At 47.3% G+C, this 19425-nt stretch overlaps 1 protein-coding gene across 5 annotated transcripts in view; it reads right to left on the bottom strand.

The window, feature by feature from the left end:
- PRICKLE2 (prickle planar cell polarity protein 2) overlaps positions 1-19425 on the bottom strand; it is a 345342-nt gene that overhangs the window by 30673 nt on the left and 295244 nt on the right. For all 5 annotated transcript variants that reach the window (XR_014295598.1, XM_082639435.1, XM_082639438.1 and 2 more), the window contains one exon: positions 18417-19289. Coding sequence is in view for 4 of the 5 variants with exons in the window: in XM_082639435.1 (XP_082495561.1) it covers positions 18417-19289 (873 nt within the window). In the remaining variant the exon portion in view is untranslated. The remainder of the gene's footprint in view (positions 1-18416; positions 19290-19425) is intronic.

Below are 19425 nucleotides of genomic sequence, written 5' to 3'. Positions count from 1 at the left end.
TGCCTTGGGGATGTACAGAGGATAGTCTCTGAACAAGAGAGAAGGAGTGCAAAGAATCAGAAACCGAGGTGAGGTGGGGTGTAAAAGTCTCACGTTTATTTTGTTAAAAAGAGGGCATGGGGGCTTCCCTGGTGGCGCAGTGGTTGAGAGTCCACCTGCCGATGCAGGAGACACGGGTTCATGCCCCGGTCCGGGAAGATCCCACATGCCGCGGAGCGGCTGGGCCCGTGAGCCATGGCTGCTGAGCCTGTGCGTCCGGAGCCTGTGCTCCGCAACGGGAGAGGCCACAACAGTGAGAGGCCCGCGTACCGCAAAAAAAAAAAAAAAAAAGAGGGCATGCCTCATTTAAAACAAAACATGAGATACACTGGTCTGAACCACTGCTACTGAAAGCAAGTTGCAGAGGACTGTGGTTCTACCACAGCAAAGAGAAGCAGTAAGCAAGAAGAAGAAGGGGGACCCACTGGGCTCAGCTGGTCACCCTGGTCTTGCAACAGCAGCTGCCGAGGTTGTTTGGGCTGAGCCTGGGCTGGCGCCCTGGCTGCTGTGAGGTAGCCTATGGGCTGGACAGCTGTGAGGAAGGGAAGCAAACGAAGAAAGGGCAAGAAGATGATTTTTCGAGGTGCCTGTGGCAATCGGGGGACCCTGCCCACTGGCTGATGTCTCTCTGGAGAACCCTTCCCATCAGAGAAAAACCTGAGCTTTGGGTCAACTCCCTTTTCTCAGCCAAGATTAAGGGCTGATGTCAGTCCCCATGAGTCCCCTCTTCTTTCTAGAGCTTTTATTTTATGGAGAGAAATATATGAAATGGTGGTGAAAAGTATAGCCTGGGAAACCTGCTCTAATCCCCCACTCATCTAGCCACTAGCAGTGTGACCTTGAACTCTCTGGTCTTTAGTTTCTTCATCTCCAAGACCGGGGTCATAGCTAGAATTGTTGTTGTTGTTTATCGGGGTTCACTTGGCTTTCCCAGGTCAGTCCTTAGCTATTACAGAATCAAAATGCACATGGCCTGGGAACCTTTCACATCTCTGCTGATGAAAACCACAAAGGTTTTTGAGTGTTTACTGTGATCTAGGAATTGTATTAAGGGCTTTCTCATTTAATCCTCTGAAAGGTTTGTTATACGTGAGGAAATTCAGACTCCAAGAGTTTAGGTAATTTGTCCAAGGTTACAGAACTGCTCACAGTCCAAGCTGAGAACTCAGTAGGGGCCTATCTGACCCTTGAGACCATCACCTAATGGCAATTTCTAGATGCTTTTGGGTTGGATTTGTCAGAGCAAAGATGCTACCAGAGAGCATTCTGTACGCTCAGAAATGAGCGCTCTCTCCCTTAGGATGTGCGCTACTTCACAGACAGAGAGAAAACAGACCAGACGGGGACACTAGAAGCAGAACCACCCATAAATCATCCCAGAAGCTGGAAATACACGCACCTGCTGAAAAATATGGATTTGCCTTAATACACTGCTTCTCAAGCTTGTTTGCCTGGTAGAATTACAGGGAGTCTTAAAACATCCTCTCGCCCAGGGCAAACCCCAGACCAGTTATATTGACATCTTGGTGGGGGAGGGGGCAGGCATCTGTATTCTTTTATATTCCCCAGATGATTTCCTGTGTGGTGAAGATTGAGAACCAGTGTCCGAGGAGTTTCTTGTCTACTGTGAAATAAAATTAATATTTTACGGCCAGACAAGAAAAAGTTGAACATAAAAACTTTTTCTCTGCCATTTGGCCTCCTCTCCCCTCCACGGTGCATTGTGTATCTGCATTAGGCAACGACCACACCTCCCCTCACTGGCCAAAATACCTCCCCAACCGTATACAGAATTGTTCTCCTACCACCAAGACAGCTCCTTAAAAGGTAACATTCCTTCTTAATATTGTAAGGAGTCATGATGGCCCACCGCTTTGTACTTACAGATCTGGATTGTGCAAACCGTCAATAATATGTCATTAAATGTACCGCCCTCTGTCTCAAAAACTTATAATAACTGTGTTTTGACCCCTGATGGGTGGAACAGTTCTTGGAGCTTTCTGAGAGGCTGTGCCCAGGATATAATCCTCAACTTGGCTCAAATAAAATTTTCCATTTCTTTCTTAGATCACAGATTACTTTTTCGTTGACACTACCTTACATCTTTCCAATAGGTGCCCAACTAAACTCTCTCTTAAAAGAGATGGAGACGACACGGTGGCCATTCTCTTTAGAATAAGTGTTAATTACTCAATTCATACCTTTTGAGTTTGAGGTAGGAATTCCCATGAGATTATTGGCTCCCTTTTCCTAGTTAACAAGAACCACGCTAATGGCCGCCAAGGGCCTCACACATGTGATGGCTCTTGAGATCTGTGAGGATGAGCCTTGGTCACCAGTCACTGAATTTGTCCTAAACTGTGAACCCACTTGGTCTCATCTCTTGTCTTACCACAGTGCTGAGATTCTACAAGGACAATGTCACATGATGATTTCCCCCCAACAATGTAAAATCTTGTTGAACTCCTGGACCTTCACTTTAGGAAGGAATTTTGAGGAAAGGTGGAAGGATTCAGATCCTTGAAGGCTGGGTGAAAGCCTTCTGTAACTATGGCAAGAGCCACCCAGAACACATCCACCTTTCTTCTTGAGGACCAATGGATCTGTCCCAAGAGCCCTGGAGGCTGTTTGCTGTGGCCCAAACTGGCTAAATTGTGCAATAATAAAGGAAGGAGATTTGTGAATCATATGTTTAGACATATGTTTTCAGGGCTTACTGTTTACTTAAGGAAAGGCTTTGCTTTAATCAGATTTATATATTAGTGGCTTGGCTAAATAAGCCAGGATACCTGGGGTAAAATTCAAGTGTACCATGTATATGAAATCCAGGAGACAACCAGCCAGAAATCAGCACTGAAAGGAAAAAAAAAAAGCTATAGCAACACAAAGATCAACAGAAAGAGTTCAGATTTTTTTTTCCAAAAAACATTTTTGTTTTCAAATAAGTTCTCCCCCCACACTCCCTGACACACATGATATTTCTGACCTAGTGTTTCTGTGTACTCTTGTCTTTGCTTTCCCAACCTATTCTGCAAGTCACCTTTTTTCTCCTTTAAGACACCCCACTAAAAAGGGACTAGGACAGTGTCCTCAGAGGGATGCCAGGAGGCTGAATTTGAGTCAGCAATAAAATGTGAGTGCTTCACGGCTCTAAGTATAGCTCTCCCCCTTGACAACTACACTCTTAGCACACTGGCCTGTTTTCAGTTACTATTAGAACTGTAAAGTTTTCTCTTGCCTCAGGGCCTTTGCATATGCTATTCCTTAAGCGTTTAATCTTCTTCCTCTCCCCCTCCCTTCCTTTGCAAGGTCAAGTCCTTATCTAATTCTTAGCTTAAACATCACTTCAGACAGCTTCCTTGACCACCCTTTTAATGTTGTTAATCCTCAATTCTCTCGTGTCTTTACCCTGCTCATGTTTTTCATGTCACATATCATAATCTGCCCTTAGTGTGCTTGTATGTCCCCTGCTACAGTTATAACCATCTCCACCCTGTTCTCCCAGAAAGCTGCACCAATGGCTGGCTCTCTTACCCTTGGGCTTCTGGTTGGGGTTGACTCCCAGGAGGAAATCAGAGGGCAGAAAGTGAGAGAGGTCAGGATGTTTATTGCCCGGCTCCCTCCCCCAGGCTGCAGGCTGGCTGAGCTTCTCTGCCTAAGGCCTCAGTTACTACCCAGTGGCCTCCTTCCTTAGGCTTCCTTTAATTACCCTTTCCTGTGCCATCTGTTTCCTGCTGGGGCTCTGACGCACACAGGGATTGGATCTGATTTATTCACCAATGTATACGTGGCAATGAGCAGAGTGCCTGGCACATGGTAGACGCCCAATAAATATTTGTTGAATAAACGAATATAAAACAACTCAGCACCAAGATGTTTTAAACGCCTTTCTTTTCCCCATTCTTTTTGTTTCAAAAAAAAAAAAAATCTTGTATCAAACTCTGGTATAGAAGATAGATAAAACAGGATTGGTGGGATTGTGAGTGGGTGAGGGAGACACATGAGCATGGTTCCCTTTTAAATGGCAACATAAATAAAGAAATAAACAAATAAATAAATTAATTAATTTAAAAAAATGGCAACTCTAGAAACCCAGCACCTTAGAGGTGTATTCTGGGGGGATACCATAAAGGGTGATGGGGCATCTTTTGCAGCTTTTGCCACTGAAGTTCATAATATTAGGGGCTGGGTTGCAAGTGAATGATATTTACATCTCAATGCTCCCCGGAGGGCTTTGGGTTCAGCTGCTGGATGACGGGGGAAGGGGGGATGGCACTTCTGAAAACCCACTAAGAATGCTTACAATTCTCCTTTTGCAGCAGTCCGGGGGCTCAGAGAAGAGCTAGAATAAAAATGTCCTCCAGTTTGCTGTGTTCCATCCAATATTGCCAGATAAAGGTGTGCCACCCACATGCCCTGACAACAAAGTCCCCAAAATAAACAGCTTCAGAGGGCAGAAGAAGACAGAGGAAGCTATGTGCTTCCTGGACTGCCCTAATCCTGCGCAGGAAGAGCCACAAAGGACAATGCTCAGGTGACAGAAAGCCCAGTCACCCACGGTTGACTCAAGAACGGTGAGATCTGGGAACTGTATTTAATATCCTGTGATAAACCACAATGGAAAAGAATATGAAAAAGAATACATCTATGTATAACTGAATCACTCTGCTGTACAGCAGAAATGAACACAACATTGTAAATCAACTATACTTCAATTCAAAAAAAAAAAGGTGAGATCTGGGTTGCTTTAGGGAGACCTTTATGAGCACCTCAGGCCAGGCTGGAATTCCTCTCCCTGCCGAGGGGCCTGAACTTGAAACAGATCTGCAGATAAGAGCCGGGCATGTCTCTGAGACTGATAATGATCTCAGTGGAAAATTTCCATTGTTGGACACCCCCCCACTGTCTTCCTAGCTCATGGCCCAGAACTGGGCCTGTTTCTCATCCACAGATTCCAAGAACAAATTAACTCCTCTAAGCTGCGGCAAATGGGAATTGTCTGAGAAGTTAATTGACACTGGAGGGAGGGGGATCAGCAGAGGACAGGCTGTGGTCTGGGAGGTGACATCCTGGCTTCCTTACATGGGGAGGCGGGCTCCCTCAGTGCTAATAGGTATTATGTTAGCGCTAATAGGTGTTATGCGGGCATAATTAGGCCACAGATTCTGCTAGCCTCTTTCAGCTCAGACAAGGTGGGAAATTGAGACTCAGGGAGAAAGGGGCTCATCTTTCCAGTTGCAAACATTCCTGAAAATCCAAGCCATAAAGCTCCCCAGCTGTGGGCGTCAGCATGGGCTGGGTCTGTGACATCTACAGAACCGCCAGATCTCAGGCTCCTCTATTGATCCTGGCCCTCTCCTTCCATCTCTGTCTATGATAATGATGTCTGAGTTCCATTCAATCCCCCTTCTCCCTGGCAAATGAGCAACGGGCTGAGACAGAATTAAAAGGAAAGAGACAGGAGGTCAGTGCGCTGGGGCACCTAATAATAAGAGTAATAATAACTCTCAAATATTGAGTTTGCCAAGTGCCGGGCATGCAGTTAAGTGCTTTCTGCATATCACCTCCTGTTCCATGACAGCCCCGTGTGGCAGAAATTTGAGGGACTGAGAGATTTAAGCCACTTGTCCGAGGTCACGCAGCTACAGTGGTGATGGGATTTCAACCAGGTTGGTTTGATCCTTAAACCGTTAAGACTCATTGGGCGCTGTGGCTGGGGTCAGACCAAGAAGCAGAAAGGGTTCTTTCAGCTACAGAGAGGGCTTCTGAAATGCCAGGCCAGGCAGACCCACCCCTTCATGTGACATCGTGACCTCCTCAGATGTGGTTCTCAGTGGCTTTCATGGGGGCTGATGCTTTCTAATCGAATCCCCTGTGTCTAGACCAGGCTTTCTCAACTCTGGCACTACTGGCTCATGAGGCAGGATTAATTCTCTGCCGGAAGGGCAGGTGCTGTTCTAGGCACTGGAGGATGTTTAGCAGTACCTTCCCGGACCTCTACCCATTAGAAGCCAGGAGCACCCTGCACCCCAAAAATGTCTCCAAACAATGCCATATGTCCCCTGGGTGGCAAAATCCCCACCCTCCCCACCTCCACCTGCCCCTACTGAGAGTCACTCATCTAGACCATCACGCTGACCCCGGGGCAGTGTCTGTACATCAATGTGCATCTCAGGCAAAGGAAGTTTCCCCCTGATCTTTTTACCCAGGACCCAGTATCAAAAGAAATTAAAAGGATGAGCTGTTCTAGGCTGTTCTCTCCTCCTCTCACTTCTCTTTCAGCTCTGAGCTCAGTCTGCTCCCAAGGAAGAGACACATGGAAAGCCTGAAACGGACTTTTCTGCCCTTTTAAATCAGCAACTCCGCTTTGAAAGGCAGCCATTGGAAGTCTGCTCCAGCCTGGATGAGAAACCCTGGCGAGGTCCAGACTGCTTGCTGTTGGGCAGTTACAGAATCCTTGCTATGGATGCTCTCACAATGTCAGAATCGAAAGTACGTCCCCACAGGTGTCCTTGGACTGAACACTCTCAGGGACGCAGATGTGACTGGGCAGGACGGCTGATCCCAAGAAACAAGCATCCCTCAGACCTGGCACAGCTGAGAGTCAAGGATCTGCTCCAAGGAAAGGTCCAGAGAGTGGAAATGCACAGAAGGACAGTTTCTACTCTGCAAGGAGCAAAATGAGCTCGTTTTTGCCTCCACTCCTTGTACACGGGGAAAAAAACAGAGAAAGGAGAAGATGGGGGCTGGATGGTCTGCAAACTGGAATGCCAAAACCCTGGGCAGCTGAGAGTTGAGAAACATGATTTTCCAGAACAGAGGAAAAAAAAAAAAAGGAAGAAATATGCCGTAAATCTTTAGCTAAGTGGATGGGTAATTCAGCATGACGTTTTTAAGCTGTTAAAAGTTTTTGTACCAAAGAAAACACTAGGTTTTTTCTTAGTAATTTTGTGTTGGGACACAGAGACTTTATCTTCTAGACGGTGCCCCGCCTGCTTGCTCAGCCTGATTTGTGACAGCTGCCTCGCAGAAACATGTCACGGTCTGGTTTTGATTTGGGAAGGGCAGGCTGGAGGAGCCGCCTGGCAGAAGAGAGCTCAGAAAAAAACACATACACGCACACAGACAGCTACATGGGTGCTCTCAAGGTGATGCTGGTAAAAAACTGGAGGGCTGCTGAAAGTTATTCTAACGAAACTTTGGTTTCATGGCCTTTTGAGTTTCACATTGATTTAGAACTGAAACTGGCCCTATTTGAAGAGTATTTTATTGCCCACTTTTTCTGCTGTATCCTGTGAAAATACCAAAACCACTTGGCAAGTATTACCTTCTTTCCTATTTAATCCATACTATGTAATCAAGGACTACCCCACCCATATGTTTCAGATCATGTGCTCTTGACTCATTAGAATGCTACTTACTGGACCAAGAGTGATTTGTTATCAGGGACATCTTCAGAGCTTTTCAGAACAAGCATGATCTACTTTTTCTTTTGTCTACACAGGAGGCTGGACTCAGGGCTAAGAGGAGATGCAAAAAGGGCACTGTAGGATAGATGAACGTTCCAGCCATAGATGAAATGGTAAGGATGGTTGATCACTCAGGTGATGAGGGGAGGAGTCTGGGTATCTCTAGCTCAGTGGCCCTTCCTCAAACTTAGTGGGCCTGAGAGTCCTCCGGGAGCACGTGTTAGAAAACCCTGAGTCCAGGGTTGAGCCCTGATTTTGTTTGTGAGTCTGGGGTGGGGCCCAAGAATTTGCATTATTGGCAAGCATCCCAAAGGAATGTAATGTAGGTGGTCCCTGGATGACTCTAATGATAGATTGGATGGATGACTATTTACATGGAGAAGTATTCTCCTAAAAGCTGGCTCCCTATGGCTCATTACTAGGAAGTGGGGTTTCAATCATATTAATTTTCCAGTGCTCTGGGACACACTTCATGTCTGGGTTGAAGAGGGTTAAGACAGGTGATGGGCGGCACAGTATTGCTGATAGACCTCATGCTGCCACCAGAACACTCTGTGGAGGAGATGCTAAAATGCTTTCCCAAGTGGCCAAGCTGAGAAGGTCAAGGATCTGGTGAGCCACTGAGCCAAAATATTTAGGTTTATGTTGATAAGAAAAGGGAAGGTCAAAAAAGTATGTTTTGTTGATGGAAATCAAAGGAAATCAAGATTTGAATAAAAATCAGTTTGGAAACTGCCTAAGTGTCCAATTCCAGAGTCGTAGTAACAGTCATTCAGCTGAATATTAATGCAGTCATCAAAAATGATGGTTACAAAAGCTCTGAACATAAGCTGATAATAGAATGCAAATGAAGAAATTCAGGACACAAAATATTCAGTATGCCTACAACTCAGAAAAAAATGATATACCAGTATATGGGGAGAAACTGGAAAATTCACCAAAATATTAGCACTAGTCCAGTGATAGGCGTAGGGATATTTTTTTCCCTATTTCTATCACTTTTCTCAATTTTTCTCTTTTACATTTTCCTAACTGTCAATAGTTTAAAAAATAAACCCTAAAGATCTGTATTTCAAAGCCATTTTTCAAGTGGACAAGAGCTAGCTCATTGCCCATGCGAGACTCCCAAATTCAAAGGTTCCAAGAGTAATGTATGCTCATTCTTTAAAAATCCACTCTGTAAAATCTTTTACCAGTCTGAAAAGCCCATCACCCCCTGGCCTCCACCCTAGACCCATTTTTCCAGCACTGCATTTTCAATAATAAAATGAATAAAATCAGCCATCTTTTTTCTCCTGTCAGCAACCACGGTTCCTTACTCTCAGCATAGCTGACTGCTCATGCCCAAGGAGGTTATAAATAAGCCTCCTGAGTGGTTATTAAAAACCAGTACACTGGGGACTTTCCTGGTGGCGCAGTGGTTAAGAATCTGCCTGCCAATGCAGGGGACACGGGTTCGAGCCCTGGTCCGGGAAGATCCCACATGCTGCGGAGCAACTAAGCCCGTGTGCCACAGCTACTGAGCCCGTGTGCCACAACTACTGAAGCCCACGTGCCCAGAGCCCGTGCTTCACAACAAGAGAAGCCACCACAATGAGAAGCCCGCACACCACAATGAAGAATAGCTCCCGCTCGCCGCAACTAGAGAAAGCCTGCGGGCAGCAATGAAGACCCAACACAGCCATAAATAAATAAACAAGTTTATAAAAAAAACAACAACCAGGACGCTGGAAAAGTTTCTCTGGACCCAGAAAATGTCAGCAAGACCACGACAGGGAGCAGGGGTGCACCAGCCACCGTGGGCTGGGCTCTGTCCCGTCTGTCCACTGCTCCGCATTCGTCACCCCTGGCTCTGACAATGTCCTCTGTTTCCCCACACACCAAAACACTGACTCAGAAAGAAACAGGGAACAAAAAGACTCTCTATGACATTCACTCTGCTGGTTTTCATCTGGTCCCTGGTCTGTGAGCCTGGTTCAAAGCTAAGAAATGCCAACAAGAGGGCATGGCTTCCTTGAGAAGCACAGAGGCAGTCACCCTATGAGACCAGTCAGAAAGCATTCCTGAATCACATCCTCAACACGGTACCATCCAACCTGTCCCTCAAACCATCTGAAACCTCCCCATTAAAATCACCACAGGGACATGCCCCAAAGAGCAGAGCTGTGTCTCCAGAAAAACATGGCTGACATACGTAATGGACATTTGATGTCAAGTTTAAATGGTAGGGCTTTTGGAGGAAGGAACCAGATCAAGGGGTGGGGGTGGGGTGTGGTCAGCCCCAGATGGGTGGGATACTTGTGGTCCAGAAGTAGACACCTGTGGCTTTTACCTTCTTGCAGCACAATCCCTCTTCCTTTGAAAAGGCTACTTTGATCTCCCTTGGAGAAGCTCCCCATCTCCATTCTCAGTACCTACAGTTCTGGTGACCTTGACCCCATTGCCTAGTTCCTGGGATAGACATGTGACTCGGGCTTGGCCAAAGAGCATTGATTCCACCCCTCCGAGGGTGGCCCAAGTTAGGCAAATGCGACTCAATTCTGGGACTTTCAGTGACACTATTAAAACAGATCAGTTCCCATTCCCCTTGACCTGATGCTAAGGGACATTAGCCTAGAGCTGCTGAGAGCTCTCCTTGCTGCCTCTGGGAAGAGCTGCCTGAGAATAAAGCCAGTGTGGAGGAAACAAGAACTGAGAGAGGAAAGAGGCTGAGTCCTGATGACATCATTTGTGCACATGGATCTGGAACAAAAATCTGGGAACTTTGTAGTTACTTAATTAAAAACAAAACCTGGTTCTTTACACCCTTTCAAGTTGGGATTCTGATGCTTGCAAACAAAAGAGTTCTCTAATTCCAGTGAACAAAGACAATCCTTATGCATTTCCCAAGTAGATCCTGGGCTGGCTCTGGGGCCAACTGACAAAATTCAAGGTGAGTTCTAGGTTTTCAAATCTGTAATTCCAGACTGGGCTGCACATCTTCCCCAGTGGAGGAAATGATCAGGAAGATCTGGGCCATGTGATTTATGAGCACGTCTGAGGGGAAGCCGTCAAGTAATGGGTGCCAGCTGGTTAGGAGGTTTTACCCAACAATTTTAATAGAGAAATCGGGTTAGAGGATGAATATCTAAGTTATGCAGAAGGACGGGAGAAACGTTCCTGCCTCAAATTAAATATAAAAATGTTTCCCATTACAAGGATTTAAAAACATTGCAGACATTCTTGGCAAAGTGGGCTGTTCCAGTTGTTACTTCAGATCCTCAAACTGAGGTTTTCTCCGCCTTTTCCTGTTTGCCAGAAATGCTGAAAAATTATCCCATTACCCCCTAGCAATCAATACGCCCCGGTATTATGCAACCAAGCTTCCCTTGTCAAGGTATGTAGGTGATGCATGTTAAAGTCGTGGACACATACTATGTATAAAACTGGTAAGCGAGGGCTTCCCTGGTGGCGCAGTGGTTGAGAGTCCGCCTGCCGATGCAGGGGACACGGGTTCATGCCCCGGTCCGGGAGGATCCCACATGCCGCGAAGGCCATGGCCGCTGGGCCTGCGCGTCCGGAGCCTGTGCTCCGCAACGGGAGAGGCCACAACAGTGAGAGGCCCGCGTACCGCAAAAAAAAAAAAAAAAAAAAAAACAAAAACCGGTAAGTGAAAAGGGTGTGTAGTACAGCACAGGGAAATACAGCCATTATTTTGTATAATAACTTTAAATGGAGCATCATTTATAAAAATACTGAATCACTATGTTGTACACCTGAACTAATGTAATACTGTAAATCAACTATACTTCAATTAAAAAAAATAAGAAGGGCGTGGACATGCCACAACAGTGCAACACTGATCAACGACAGCAGGAAGCCTCTCTGCTCCTACTGTGTGTCTGCATATCCAGGCCAGTGACACGTGTACTTTCTGCTAATGCTGGCCTGGGTCAAAAATCACAGAGTAGGCAAACTTTGATCCATTTTTATGTTTTCAAATCGATCCTCTTCTGTCTCCTGAGACCATTCCCCCAGGGCACTGAAAGCTCTGCCAATTTCCTCTCCTAGGTCACCATCACTTGCATCCTCTTATTTCAGTCTTTGCTCTGTCTACACCTTGGGGGCTGCCACCTTCACCTCCTTTCCTGGCTGCACGGTCCTGGATGGTCTCCTAATGGGTCTCACTGTATCAGCACTTGCCCTCTTCCAATCAGTTCCCCACACAGCAGCCGGAGCCATCTTTTCAAAATGCAGATCTGATCATGTCACTTCCCCTCCCTGTTGGCCTGAAACTTCAAGGGCTTTCCACTGTCCTTAGTGGAAAGGCCCAAATGCTTAAAATATCTGAAATGGTTCTGCACCATCCCCCTGTGCCTTCTTTCCCAGCCTTACTACTCTCTGTGCTTCACCCAGCAACAGGGCCTTCTTCCAGATCTTTATACTTGCCATACACTCCTACCACAGGACCGCTGCACATGCTGACATGTTACCCGGAATGCTCCTTCCCTTTTACCCCTTAAGCATCACTTTTTCTGGATGCCCTCTCTGCCCTCCCTAACTTAGCTATAGCCCTCGTTGTATACCCTCCTAGCCCCACATTTACCACTGATGCAAATTTATATGGTACAATTAGATGGTTACTGTGTATTAAACTCCATTAGACTGTAATGTGCAGGAGGGGAAGGCCCATGTCCACTTTAGCTCAGCATCGCATCCCCAGTACCTTGAACAGGCCATGGCACCTCCTAAGAATAATCTCTAATAGTAACTTAGAGGGTGTCAGGCATTGTCCTAAATTCTCTGTAGGAATTAACTCATTTAATTCCCACAACAACTCTTCAAGGCACTGTTGGCATTCCATTTGAAAGATGAGGACAGTGAGGGAGTTCCCTGGTGGTCTTAGTGCTTAGGTTTTGGCACTTTCACTGCTGTGGCCTGGGGTTCAATCGCTGGTTGGGGAACTGCGATCCTGCAAGCTGTGCAGCGCGGTCCAAAAAAAAAAGATGAGGACAGTGAGGCACAGAATAGATAAGCCAGTTTTGCCTAGCGTAACATAGGTATTAAAACACAAAGTCCAATTTCCAACTGGCCAACTGGTCTACAGCCCATGCTCTCCTTCACTGTGCTGTAACTCACAGAGGCAGGCACTCAAGTCACATTTGCTGGCTGAATGAATGAATGAATGAACAGAAACCACCTTTCCCTTTCCCTCACTCCCATCCACATCTGCAGTTCCTTCCTATAGGTCCCAGTTCTCTCTGACCCAACCACTCCTTACAGAATCTGGTTGATCCTCAAGAAATAGCCCTATTCGCAGCCTCATCGCTGTCCACAGGGCCACAGTCTCCAGCTGTCCTCTGGTGTGGCCTCTGCCTGAGGCAACCAGTCTCAATTCCAGCTCTTCACCTGCCCCAGTGAGACTTGAACCCAGACCCCAACCTGCACTACAGCTGTGGTCTTCTCCCCATCAGTGCCTCCTGCCCAGAGGCCAGCCTCCAGATGGTCTTCACTAGTCTCCTTTGTCTTTCCTGCGTCTAACCCAGGCACATCACCTCGGACAGCCACCTTTGCCTCTGCTGTTCAGCTCTCATTTGAGAGCTTCCCTCTAGCCCTGCCCGAGCCTCACAGACATATCAATAAACTGGCTGCAACAGGGAAAGGAGTCCTTGTCCCTTCAGCAAAGAGTCGTTGTGCCAATCTCCTGACTATGAAGACGACCCTTCCTGTGAGGATGCAGATCAAAGAGGTTAAGAGCAAGGACTTTGCAGACTATCACACCCGGGTTCAGGTCCTGGCCATCAGTGGTGACTGTAGGGAGGTCATGACATCTATGAACTTTAGTGTACTCAACTGTAAAATGGGTATAATCATCAGACTTATCTCACAGAACTGTCATGAAGATTGGAAGAGCTGTTATATATGAAGTCTTTACCATGTCACATCATAGTCAGTGGTCTGTTACGATCATCACCACTGATCATCCACTTCTGCCATGACACAGTGGTCAAGGGCACAGGCTCTGGGGCTACGATGCCCACATTTGAATCCTGCTCCTCCAGTTCCAAGCTGTGTGGCCTTGGGCTACTTAGCCTCTCTGTGTCTCACTTAAGTCACCTGTAAAATGGAAATAACTGTATCTACCTCGCAGGGATGTTGTGAGTTAGTTCCTGCAAAGTGCTTAGAACTGTACCTAGTACATGATAAACACCTGGCAATGTTAGTTGTTGTTGACTTTGTTATTCCTATTTCTAATACTATGATCACCCGGGTTGCAAGCGGCTTTAGAGGCATGTTTAGGCAATGGCAGGGTTAAAGAGCTTCTGCAAGACTCCACATGGTGGGGATGCAAATGGTGACCGTGCCGGCCTGATGCGCTCTGTGTGAGCAGAATGGATGGACTGTGCTTGCCAAGGAGGAGGGAGGGACAGTACACTCCCACTTCTAAACCAAACCGGAGGTGTCAAAGGCCAGATCTGAGGCTGGCCAGCCACTGGGGCTACCTGTTTTTCTAAGATCTGTTCTAAGAAAAAATGCTGCCCACAAAAAGATCATGCTTCGTGCCAGATTAAACACTGCAGACTTAGTTAATAACAAGTTACTGGCCATAAAAGAGGGGAAAAAAATCCATTATTCTGAAATCTAGCTTTCGCTGCAGAATCAAGGTGTTTTGACTAAGACTTTGGTGACACGTACCTTCACTCACAGACTGGGATTCTAGGGTTTGAAGACACACAGTTCAGAACACTGCCTTCTCAAAAGACTACTGAATTTTCTAGCAAAATTTGAGTGCCACAGTGAGGGTCGGCAGCAAAAGGACCGATTACCAAGCCCAGTCAACACCACGTCCTTGGTGACGTGTGTCCAGCCTAGGATGTGAAAGGCTATTTAGGGTGTGCTCCAGTGATGAACAATGAAGCAGTGCTATGAATATTAGCTACCATCTCCCTTCCACACTGATGTGTCTGACAGATCCATGGAAACACAGGGGCACAAAATGGCTTTCTTTAGTCCCATTTCTCATGCTCTTCTCAGGCTGGTTAGGAAAAAGAGGATCCTCAGGAGCAGTTTCAAACCTAAAAGTGCGAACCTGCACACCTGCTGGATGCTGGGAGATACCGGAATCCAAAACATCCCTAGAGGCCAAAACCATGCACCAGTATGTTTGGGATGAGAGAGAAATAATAATAAAATGTAGCAGGTAACCATCAGAGAGAGTCATATGTGCCAAAGACTGTATTCACGAGTTTAAGTGTATTATCATTTCCTTCTACAAAAACCCTACAAAGGAAGCACTATTATTCACCAGATTCCATAGATGAGGACACTGAACCTTATGGAATTTAAGCAACTTGTTCAAGGCCACACAGTTCCTACATGATGAAGGCTGCATGTGAACCTAGGGAGTGTAACTCTAGAATTGGTACTCCAAACCGTTAGGTTAGAATTTGAAAAACCAGAGCTCATGAGAGAACTTCCAAAGAGACTAATAATGGGGTTGAAATTGTGCCCGTCCTAACAGCTCACTTCCTTCATCTGTGCTGTCCACAGGGTAGTAGCCTCTAGCTTAGCTACACATGGTTATTGAAAGTGAAATTGATTAAAATGAAATTTAAAATTCAGTTCATGGCTAGTAACCACCTGAAATGTGGCTGGTGCAGCTGAGGGTCTAAAATTTTCATTTTATTTCATTTCAATTAACTCAAATTTCAATAGTCACATGTGGCTTGTGGCTACCGTATCAGACAGTGCTGATCTGAGCAATTTTTCTCAGCTCTATCAGACGTGGTTCAGGGCTGCTTTCCAAAAATCTCAGTGACAGAGGGGCATTGGTTGCTTTGCCCAAGGATCTGTAGAAAATCTCAAGGATAAACAACCCGGCCTCTTCCTTAGGATCGGAGACGGTGTGTTCTTCAAATGTACCCGTGTGGCCTTTGCAACATTCTCCAAGCCCTAGATCTCCTCCTAAGTTACAGTGTGAGGACAATAAAGTCAGAACAGACAAACCCAGGAACAAGTGCTCTCAGACAGCACCAGCAGGGAGCTGGTAAAAATGCAGGTTCCTGATTCATGGAAAAGACTCTTGGTAAGTACGGGTTTCTGGTAACTGACTATACTGCTGAACTGAATGAATGAGCATTTTCAGAACTCTAATGGAAAACTGATGAATTCATCAAAGTGCTAACAAAAGATCAAGATGAAAAAAAAATTACATGGGACTGAGTGAACTGATGAGGATGATTATAATTTTTGTGACTTTGTTTGAATAAAAAAAAATGCAGGTTCCTGAACCCCACCTCTATTGGTTCTGATATACCGGGCCTGGGGAGGAGGCCCTGGAGTCCATGTTTCCATCAAGCAGCCAGTGATTCTCATGCAGGTGGTCTAGCGTTGAGAAACTCTGCTTCAGAGTCTGAACTACACATTTCTCTCCTGGCCTCTTAAATAATTATAGCATATAAATCTTCCGAGAATAGCACAAACTGGGCTGGAAGCCAGGTGGTCATCACTCTGTACTAATTGCTCACTTCTACAACAGTAGGCGAAGTGCTTAGTCACCAAAGCCTCATTTTTGTCATCTGAAACATGGGGGTAAGGATATCTGCTATCTGTCCTCCAGGACAAAAGAGAACACAGCTGTGAAAGCATTAGAGGGGAATGAAAATTAAAAACGCACCGCATAGATATCCTATAACTCAGAGACACATTTTGCTTGTCCAGCAGAGAGTTCCAATAGGTTTCACATTTTTAAAAATCCACATTTTTAACTTTCTTTGGAAAAACTGGAAGATTTGACAGCATGGGGCTCAGATTAGGTTGGTACCCTGGTGTGATTAAGAGCACTGCTATGGGGTCACATGCAGAAGTTCAAATCCCTGTTTAAAAGCTGGGTGACTGGGCTTCCCTGGTGGCACAGTGGTTGAGAGTCTGCCTGCCGATGCAGGGGACACGGGTTCGTGCCCCGGTCCGGGAGGATCCCACATGCCGCAGAGGGGCTGGGCCCGTGAGCCATGGGCGCTGAGCCTGCGCATCTGGAGCCCGTGCTCCGCAACGGGAGAGGCTACAGCAGTAAGAGGCGCACGTACCGCCAAAAAAAAAAAAGCTGGGTGACTTAGGGCAAGTCCTTTAACCTCTGTGTGCCTCAGTTTCTTCAACTCTGAAGTGAGAATTTTAAGAGTACCTTTCAAAGGGTTGTGATGATTTATTTAAGTGAGTGAATATTTATCAAGTGCTTGGAACAATATTTGGCACATGGCAAGAGCTCTATCACTCTTAGTTGAATAAATAAGCATCCCTGCAAGTGGCAACAACCAGCTGGAGTTGAGTGGTGGCCATCCTTCCATCCAGGGCTGATGTGTCTCAGGTTGTCACAATCTCCACCCAGACAGACACATTAGACTCCGGGAATTTCTACTGTAAGGGACAGAAGTGTATCTCCCTCCTTGGTGTCCTGCCAACAAGGGGCAGAGACACTTAGTGCATCTTAGAGCAGCATTTCCCAAGCTATCTGTAGTGAAGGACCAGTTTTTAAATTTTCAGTCCATTGTGGCGGCCTGATATGTGACCCACCTGAGCAGGACTCATAGCCAGCACTTGCCAGAGACAACTCGCCCGTGGGTCTACAACACCCTGAGTGGTCTGCACCTGGACCCATAAGACGAGCCCACTTGATGTGCACTTGGATGTCACAGCAATGTCACACTGCTCTAAGAGTTTCTAAACACTGTCAATTTCAGTACTTATCTCGGGGTGCACTGCGGACAGCCCCGATCCTCAGATTACACTTTGAGTAGTGCTATCTTAGAGGACACTGACATTGTCTTCACATGTACGGAAAACAGCTGGAAAATTTGGTTGGCCAGAATAGTCAATGGAGTGTTTGTCTGTCTCTCCCAACACTTCTGTCCTTCTCAGCCTGCCTGCCTTCTCCTTGTCCATCCCCACTTCTTTCATCTTTATCTACACATTAAAACCAGCTCCTGGGCTTCCCTGGTGGCACAGTGGTTGAGACTCTGCCTGCTAATGCAGGGGACACGGGTTTGAGCCCTGGTCTGGGAGGATCCCACATGCCGCGGAGCAACTAGGCCCGTGAGACACAACTACTGAGCCTGCGCGTCTGGAGCCTGTGCTCCACAACAAGAGAGGCGCGATAGTGTGAGGCCCGCGCACCACGATGAAGAGTGGCCCCCGCATGCCTCAACTAGAGAAAGCCCTCGTACAGAAACGAAGACTCAACGCAGCAAAAATAAATTAATAAACTCCTACCCCCAACATCTTCTTTAAAAAACAAAAAACCAAAAAAAAAAAAAATCCAGCTCCCTAATGAGACACTGGGGTTCAGGACAGCCATGGAAGCTGTCATGGATGCTTTGATGTCCCAGGCGGCACCCCGTTTCATGAGTACCCCCCTCCAGCTCACTGCCACCCCTTCTCCTGAATGTTGCCTTTGGCTGATGGGAGCTGTCTTGCCCCCGTGCCCACACCCACATCCTTATCCCCAGGTCACTCTCCAGCAGCCCAGGGCCAATGACTGACATGGTGATGCAAAACGTCAGCCCCTTTGTCCCAAGAAGCAACCAACTGTGTGGTACAACTCATCCTCCAGAGCCCCCTGTGGGCTCAGGCTGAAGCTAGACTGCAGCCCAGACACCATTCTTCACTTGGCTCCTCCCCCAATCCTAGCCTGTTTCTCTCACTCCCCTTCCTTGGGAGCATGTCCTCAACACATCACAGGCACCCTAATCCCTGCCTCAGGCTCTGCTTAAAGGGAATCCACTCAAAGACAGAAGCCATCGACACCTGGGTTCACCTTCCTCAATGACCCGGTGGATGAGAGCACATGGCGGGCACAATGCGCAAAAATCTTGAGGACTGGCATCAGGTCACCCCGAGAGTCCGCTCGCTGTGTTCCAGGTAAACAGAACTCACCTGTTGTGTTAGACAGGGCCAGCGATTCCATGGAGCCCCGCGGGGTCTGCTCTGTGGGCGTCATGTCCTCGGTATATTTCAGTGAACTGATTGGATGACGGGTCCGACACTGCTGAGCGGACAGGCCCCCTTCCTCTTCCTCCTCCTCCTCATATTTGGGGACTTGGATGCTGCCTCGGTTTTCACTGAAGCTCTGGCTGGACATATCACTGTAGCTCTCCTGGGACCTCAGCCTTCCCGGGTAATAGTCTTCTCGGCATTCCTTGATGAAGCTGCCACCGTGCCCCTTCATGGCCAGTGATGAGCTCCTTTTGGGGTTGCTGAAGTGCTTGGCCCACATGTCGGGCTGGGCCCCGGCCCCTTGCCCTCCCGGACTGTAGGAAGTTCTGATGTTGCACTGGCTGAGAAGCTGCAAGGGGCTCTGCGACTGGTTCTGCTCCATCTTGTTCCCGTAATGGTACGGCTCGTCCCGGCTCCTCCAGATGGGGTCCCGGTTGAGGCTGGGTGTCTGGCTGGACAGGCTGAGCAGGTCCATCTGCAGCGACAGGGGGTCCACGTCGGCCGACAGCCGGTTGGAGCTCACCTGCAGCTGGCTGTGCTGGCTCAGCACGGGCTCCTCTGTCTTGGCCTTGTTCTTGCCGATTTTGGCGCTGCGCCGGGACTCCTTGGCCCGGGCATTCTGGAAGGCTGAATCGGAAGAGTCAGAGCCATTGGGGTCCTCCCCGGCACTGCAGGCCCGTGAGCAGAAGATCTGGCCTTGCTTGGGGAGGAATGGCCGCCCCAGGAGGGACTTCTTGCAGTGAGCACAGCAGAAACAGGTCTCAGTGGCATGCCAGTGTTGGCCGTCGTAGGTCATTTGACCTTGGTCGATTCCTGGGAAAAGAAGAGACATGGAAGAGGCTGACGAGCTGCTCAGTTATTATGTGATGACATACAACACACAGCACCCTGGTTTGGCTCAGGCTTCCAGATGCAGCAGAATAAAATGTCAATAAATCAACGATCAGGC

Source organism: Mesoplodon mirus, assembly GCF_964341445.2.
Source record: "Mesoplodon mirus genome assembly, chromosome: 12".
Lineage (NCBI taxonomy): Eukaryota > Metazoa > Chordata > Mammalia > Artiodactyla > Ziphiidae > Mesoplodon > Mesoplodon mirus.
This window is presented reverse-complemented; position numbering and strand designations above follow the sequence as displayed.